This window comes from Podarcis raffonei, chromosome 2 (genome assembly GCF_027172205.1).
Source record: "Podarcis raffonei isolate rPodRaf1 chromosome 2, rPodRaf1.pri, whole genome shotgun sequence".
Taxonomy (NCBI): domain Eukaryota; kingdom Metazoa; phylum Chordata; class Lepidosauria; order Squamata; family Lacertidae; genus Podarcis; species Podarcis raffonei.
Genome location: NC_070603.1, coordinates 41,818,465 through 41,826,085, shown reverse-complemented (window position 1 = coordinate 41,826,085; position 7,621 = coordinate 41,818,465). Strand labels below are relative to the sequence as shown.

General features: G+C 46.9%; 1 protein-coding gene across 2 annotated transcripts in view; it reads right to left on the bottom strand.

Moving 5' to 3' along the window:
- PIK3R5 (phosphoinositide-3-kinase regulatory subunit 5) overlaps positions 1–7,621 on the bottom strand; it is a 50,626-nt gene continuing 43,005 nt past the window's right edge. The window contains exons 13-19 of one of the 2 annotated variants that reach the window (XM_053376179.1): positions 6,863–6,991; positions 5,762–5,855; positions 4,576–4,652; positions 4,201–4,294; positions 2,037–2,119; positions 1,774–1,886; positions 1–770 (exon numbers count right to left, since the gene is read on the bottom strand). In XM_053376179.1, the coding sequence (XP_053232154.1) occupies positions 623–770; positions 1,774–1,886; positions 2,037–2,119; positions 4,201–4,294; positions 4,576–4,652; positions 5,762–5,855; positions 6,863–6,991 (738 nt within the window). In that variant the 3' untranslated portion in view covers positions 1–622. The remainder of the gene's footprint in view (positions 771–1,773; positions 1,887–2,036; positions 2,120–4,200; positions 4,295–4,575; positions 4,653–5,761; positions 5,856–6,862; positions 6,992–7,621) is intronic. The other variant, XM_053376178.1, reaches the window with a different exon arrangement.

Genomic DNA, 7,621 nt, shown 5'->3' with positions numbered 1-7,621 from the left:
TAGCCCATCAGGCCCTGCCCTGGGCCAGGAGGTGAGTGGCAGGACTGGGGCCCTCAGACACTGAGCAGGGGGGTCCTCCTGGGTGGTAGCCGCAGCAGCAGTTCTTATAGGCCTGTCAGGCCCCACCCTGGGCCAGTCACATCAGCAATGCCCTGTTTAAAGGGGGGAGCAGACAGCTGCCATTCTCTCACTCTCAATGAAGTTTTTCAGTGGTTTAGCAGAAACTGGCCAGTCAAACCCTCCAACTTCTCTGCATTTCAGATGTGCCCCCATCACATTCATGCCATGTCATCTGCAATCTCTCTCTCTCTCTCTCTCTCTCTCTCTCTCTCTCTCTCTCTCTCTCCAGCACTCATGGGGGAACCACAGATAGTAGATATTCTTTCCCCTAAAAACACCAAACCCTTTCATATTCCAGGGGTGTCAAGTGCTTGTTTCCCAGTTCTGGGAGGACTACCATGCTCTGCTTCTGCTGAAGCCAAGCTATCCAGCATGGGCAGGAAGACGCATGCCATGGGTTTTCCTCTTTCAGTGGAGGTTCATCTCCATTGGGTGCCTGGTAGCACCTTTGATCAGCACTGGGAGTTGGAAGCAGTTCACTCACTCCATCCTTTCCGACTCCCTAGGGCAGTGCCCCACTGAAGGTGGCAATGGGTAAGCAGAGAAGAGAGCAGAAGTCAGAGGAATTCTGGGTAGGGAGAAGTGAACAGGGGTTCTCCTCAATGCAGGGCTCACTGGTCTTGGGCTTGTAGCATGCAGAGACTTCACACCTGTGAATACAGCAGGACATTGAGATTGAAGCAGAAGTTGATTTATTGAGGAGACACAGACACATTTAAGTGCATTATTAACTCTGAGCAAAGTTGCAGCATATTGTTCAGTCAATAGGTGGGCGTACTGGTGCAGCCACCTACCAGCAATACATAGGGCAGGTTTTCCTTGGCCCCTGTACCTGTAGATTGACTATGCAGTGAAGGGGACTCTACTTGGAAAACTTAGACTCAGAAGCCACAGCTTCACCATACACAAGGAGTATATCTGGATGGATTTTATCCTAGATCAGAAGTCCTGATCCCCATTGCAACCCAGATGTACACAAAGTGAATGGCACCCAGCTTGGATCCTGAAGATCACTGCAGAGGTCTCCTATGAGAAAGTTTTCAATTGTGAACTAAGCTGCATAATCAGGAGTGAAGGGTTACTGTTGGATAAAGTAGACTAAGCTTAAGGCTATCCACAAAGAATATTCAACACTATATACTTTTTAATGGACTTAATCTAGAGGGAGACAACTGACAGGCTGCCCCCAAACCAAATTACCGTAAAGGGATACTTTGGTCACCCTGAACAATCAAAGCAGCTGAGGATTAGAGAATATGTCCCCAAAACTAACTTCTTACATGATCTGCTGGAGCTTGGTGGGAATGAAGAATTTGCTTCACCCCAGGGATGTGGGTGGCGCTGTGGTCTAAACCACAGAGCCTAGGGCTTGCCAATCAGAAGGTCGGCGGTTTGAATCCCCACCACGGAGTGAGCTCCTGTTTTTCAGTTTCAGCTCCTGCCCATCTAGCAGTTCGAAAGCACGTCAAAGTGCAAGTAGATAAATAGGTACTGCTCCGGCAGGAAGGTAACCGGCATTTCTGTGTGCTGCTCTGGTTTCACCAGAAGCGGCTTAGTCATGCTGCCCACATGACCCGGAAGCTGTCTGCGGACAAACATCGGCTCCCTCGGCCTATAGAGGGAGATGAGCGTGCAACCCCATGTTTTCCCTACCTGGTGACACTCTGCAGAATTTTCTTCTCATCCTGGTCCAGGCACACAGCAAAGGAACAGTTCACCCCAATAATCTGGACCTTGTCCACTTTCATCTGAGACACACTGATTTGCTGCAGAAGAAAAATCAGTCAAATTATTGGTGGTGGTTGCAGCAGCAGCAGCAGGGAAATTCACCAAGGCTAAAAGCATTCTTGCCCACCCAACAACACCATGAGATGAAAATAAATCCACAAAGGGTCAAGACCCACAGGTCAGGCTACCTGATTGAAACTCTTCTTGGACTTGGAACTCTGCCTCTTGATTACCTCTGTTGCAGTGAGAGTTAAGCATTCGGTTTTTGAATCTGGAAGAAACAGGAAAGGAGCTATACTAGTATATGGAACTTTGAGAACAACACCTTCCTCACGGTAAAGTCAATTATGGTCCCTCCAGACATCCTTTTTATTGTGCATTCATGATTATTTGTGTTCTGATTGTATCAGGATGGTTATACATGATCCTGCTTTCAATACTCTGTGCCTGCAGAGGTTTTAGGGCAGACATGTTTCCAATCTGTGCATGTTCCATAGCTACCTACTGAAAGCCTGTCACTTTTCATACCACACATGTCCCGGAGGTGGGTGATGTCTCACTTTTGTTGCACTTTGTGCAAGAGTGCCCCTCCAGATGTCAATAATGCAGCAGTGTGAGAAACTGAGATATGAAAGCTAAAAGCTAAATGGCACACTAAACCTAGGTTATGGACACAACAATGGAATGTCTAGGCATGCTTTTGTATAACAAGAATACAAAGCTGAAAATGAATGAACTGCAGCTAAAATATTATGTTCATTTTTCACATGGTCTAGTCCTTCCCCTGCCCCCCCCTAATATTCTTAACAGGGTCTCTTCTCCAGTCTTCAGAGAGTAGCTGGAAATGGGGAGGGAGAACAAGGTCCTCCTTTCCTTCCACTCTGCAGTTTTAATCTGAAATCTCAGGCATGTTACTGCACCCAGAGCTCAGAAATGGCTTGCGCTAATGAAATTTCTTGTCACAAAATGTGCCTAGAACAATGGGAGTTTCGAACACTGTGATGCAGTAACACTAGGAAATAACAACTAGTAGAGTTGAATGATGTGTGGATGGTTTAGCATCAACCTGCCACTAATGCACTATTACTGCACTAGTGACACGTTGCAGAATGCACCCTCAAAAAAGCACCAGTCTGGAGGGACCCTTATAGAAGAAGCCACACACAGTTACATTTTATAGACAGGCCCATTATAGAAGAAGCCACACACAGTTACATTTTATAGACAGCAGGTCTGCTCTGCAAAAGTTCTGTAAGCTTCAGGAAGAAGTCTATGAAAGGTCTAGTCCAGCGGCTACAGTTTCTGCAGCACCTCAATACACCCTTGACTCCAAAACTCATCACACTTTCATCTCCCATCCCTCCTCCTCTTCCTCCTCCTTCACCACCATAGTATCAAATACCAATGTGTTAGTTATCTTAACCTCAATCCCTTTCCCTGGCACATAATTTGGGGGCAAGGCTGCATGCAGCAGATACTTGCCTGCACTTTTCTGCAGTGCCTCCCCATTTCACACCTTACAAAATCCAAGAACCAATCTGTGATGTTGTGCTAGATGCTTCCTAAAAATGTATTTCAGCGAGAAAACCCCACTCATTCGATGCAAGCAATTAAAATTATTTCAAATCGAAAGCCAGTTGCTTTAGTGGGCTAAAAACAGAATTTCTTTAAAAGAGCTGGACCAGAGTCAACCCTGAGTTTCGTGCAGGTGAGCCAGAGTCCTTGTAGTGTTGGCCAGAAAGTTTGTGACACCTTGTGGCCAAGTGTATTACTGCATGACTCTGGCAGATTAGTTCTGAAACTAGCTGTCAAGCTGTTTTTAAAAAGCAAAAGGGGAGGGATGAAAAAGGAAGTTGCAGCATTTGGTCAACAGAAATGCAACAGGCAGAAGTAGTAATCCAGGTGGGTGGTGGTTTGGGGTCTGGCCTACATTCCTATGCCAACTGTCCCACTATCTGTAAGAGGTTTTGAAATCCCCAAGGGGCTAACTACACATGCAACAGAGCCAGATTGTGTGGATTTTGTGTGCAGCAGCCTTTTCCTTGCCTGGCAGAACTGGCATAACTCCATTCCAAATGTGCATGTCAGCAGCTTCCCTTCAATATGCTTCAGCAAAACAAGGAACCATCAGAACAAGACAACAGCGTATATATTTATATAGAAATACACACACGTGACAAAACAGCTTGCTCACAACTCTCTCACACACACAGACACTGAGAAGAGCATGCTCATCTACATCAGGAGCTGCCTTTGTTGCAAAGGGCTTCTCCAAATCACCTGGCCCATTCTCCACCTAAGTGCTGGGAGAAGGTAGCAAAAAGTCATGTTCACCTTAGCATAAAGACTCACCAAGCTCTTCTTGTTTCTTACAGGTCTTGCTGAGATTGATGGTCGTGCAGACTTTCTGAATGTCATTCCAGCGGCTCCGTCCACTGACTGCTCTCTGGAGGGATCACACAGCACCCCAGTTATTCTCTAGTCTGTGGAAGCATGCAAGAAAGGGGGGGCAACCACTGCTCACAACCCCAGCCCCATCTAATTAAAACATTCTCCAAAAGTGCTTCCAGAGTGCAAGTCTTTCGCTCACATGTGGCCTCTTCATTCCCTGTATTTCACCTCTCTGCAGCTGGTCCTCTCCTTTCCAGCCCAGCTAAAGGACCAGGCTTGAACATTAGAGGCAAACATCAGCAATAGGAGCAAGCAGCAGCTGTTCCTCTGAATTACCTTGCTGTAGGCGATCTGTAGTGTTAGTGGGATTGCTTCTCTGTCTCCATCTATGCCCAGTCGCTTGCAGCCTGGACCTGCACCAAAAAAAGGGGGAAAGAGAGGAGGTAGTATCTTGTTACATCAAGGCCTATGTAGTGCAGAGTCTCTTGTAATGTATCCCAGGACATTATACTCAAGAGCAAAGGGAAAGGCAGGTGCAACGTAAGGGCAAGTTCTTCAGCAGCAGAACATGGAAGGCTTCGCAACAGAACAAACAGATGCGCAAATCAAAAAACTGAAAAGCTGCCCCAGTCATCAGCATTGCCTCTGCATGTCCCAGGCTCACCATCCCATACTCTGCTGCCACATTCCCCAGTTCAACTGGAAGTAACTTCGCAGAATTGATCAACCTACTCTACATAGGTGTCTGAGAGAGGAAAAGAACACATCCCATCCTGTGAAGGTAGAAAGAAAACCAGGCTCTCCACGCCCCCCTTTCTATTCTGTTGCATGTTGCAGAGGGAGAGGAGAAGGAGCGGGTGATCCTCTTGTTTCTGCTGCTGTCCACAGCTGTGTTAACTTTCCCCAGCAGGAGGAGATGGCAGCAGAGGATACCAGATAGACAGATGAGTCCAGTACAGGCAACAGGCCTCAAGAAGAGGAGGAGAGGCAAGTCCAGCGTTGGAGTTTCCAGTAGCATGCATGTCTGTCAGTACAACTGCAAAAGGTCCTCTTGTGTAGTGGTTAAGAATGGTGGACTCATAATCTGCTGAACCAGGTTTGCTTCCCCGCTCCTCCACATGCAGCTGCTGGGTGACCTTGGGCTAGTCACACTTCTCTGAAGTCTCTCAGCCTCACTCACCTCACAGAGTGTTTATTGTGGGGGAGGAAGGGAAAGGAGATTGTTAGCCGCTTTGAGACTCCTTAAGGGGAGTGAAAGACGGGATATCAAGTCCAAACTCCTCCTCCTCCTCCTCCTCTTCTACAGTGTTATGTCTGTATTCACCAAGAGTTTCAAAGGTGCCTAATCCTAGCAGTGTATTAATAGGAGAATACCCATCCCAGCAGATCATCATGCTGTCCAAATTCTCAATTTGCTGCTTTTTCTATGGGTTAGGAATTTGGTTTCCTCCTGCCCACCTCTGTTCTCCCCTTCAGGGGAATAGCTATGTTAGTTTGTTGCAGACATCTATCAGAAGCATACCTGAGGCTCTGATGGCCCGTGTGGCTGCTGAGTGGCCCAGCTCTAGGGAGTGGATGAAGATCTCTGTCCTCGTCTGTCCTCCAATGAAGGTGAGCTGCGGAATTGAGGAAGGAAGAGGTCAATCCAGCATTTCTGAGACACCCTATTCAGCTCAGCCCTTCTTTAGGTCAAACATTTTCTAAAAACAACCCAGTAGCTGAGGGGCAAAAATGGGATTCTAATTAACAGAGTTCCAATACACAACTTTTTAAACACAGAGCAGGTCCTTTCAAAGGCATCGCTGAAAAGAAAAACACAAGGACCCAGAGTTATATGCTGCTGAGGAAGTCACTCTATGCAGTATAACAAATAGGCTTGGAGGAAGGAAGCCAGCATCAGTGTGTGTGGAGGGCGCACAGAGTTGGCTTCAAGAGCAGCCACAAGCAGAAGATTGTGTCTGGCAGTTGCTTCGTATTTACACAGTGACTTCATTCAGATTGTGGTTCAGTCATCAGACACTTACAACGAGTATCAGACACTTATGTTCACACACTTTTTCATTTCTCATTTCAGGGTAAACCAGAGTTTGTTATCTTGTCTGAACTGAGTAAAATAAGATTATGACAAACCATTGCTTGCCTTAAACTAGAACTGGAAGCCTCAGTTTGAACTGGGTTTCCAGTCCTGGATTGGAGATGAGCTGTGATTTGCCTAAAGATCACATGAGCCTGACAACCATACATCTGGGTCCTCTCCAAGAGCAGACAATTGTTCTCTGATGGGACCCATATCAATTTCCTATGGAGGGGCTTCCAATTTTCCTGTCATTAAGGCACAGACAACATTTTTAGTAGACAGGGGAGTGTGTGTGTGTGTGTGTGTGTGTGTGTGTGTGAGTGAGTGAGAGAGAGACAGACAACTGATTGTGGCCACCACATTGCAAGTTATCTATATTTGACAAATGTGACTGTTACAGAGTGAAAGTAGTGGCTCATATCATGGAGGCCCAGCCTGGCCAAACACAAGGCAGGGGACACGCAGTTGCTTCTCATCTCTCCAGCAAATATGAAGTGAGTCTTTAGCTGCTTGGCCAATCCCATGGGGCTTTAGGACCAAACTCACCTCTACCTGATAGACCTGCAGCAACACTGGGCGGGTAGCAAAACGACAGTAATAAAGGATCATGTCAGCAAGGATGGGGAGCTGCTCTGCTGTATCTTCTAGGGGCTCACCCTCAGGTTTGGCAGATTGCTATGGAAAGAGCAAAAAGTGAACAAACCCCTCATTCACACACACACAGGTCTAGGTCAAGGATGCCCTGGTGGATGCCCTGGTGATTCAATTGCAGCACCTACTCTAGTAACTCTTTCTTAAGCAACATAAGCAACTTCCTTATCCCAAGTCAGACCATTGGTCTCTCTAGCTCAGCATTGTCTAAACTCACTGGTTTTCCAGGGTTTCAGACAGGCATCTCTCCCTGGGACTTGCTGAGGACTGAACCCATGACTTTCTGCATGCATAGCAGGTGTTCTACCACTGAGCTCTGGCATCCTCCAAGAGCAAGAGAGGAGTCAACATTTGAGCACCCTGTGGCTATTTGCCTGAAAATGTGCACCGCTTGGTCACAACAATTCTGTTTAAAAACAGAATCGCCAACCACTGCAGAAAAAAATGAGAACAGCATAAGTATTCTCAGCAGCTGTCTTATCTTCAGTGCTTTACTTTGAAGAACCCCTTCTTCAGGCAGATACATGTAGATGGGGAGAGTGCTCCATACAGCCCCCATAGGAACCCAGCACCAACAGCAATAGCTGGTGAGTTGGTGGGTGGTGATGGCAACATCAGTGAGTAGGCAGCTAGTTGGGCTAGCTGAGGAGATGG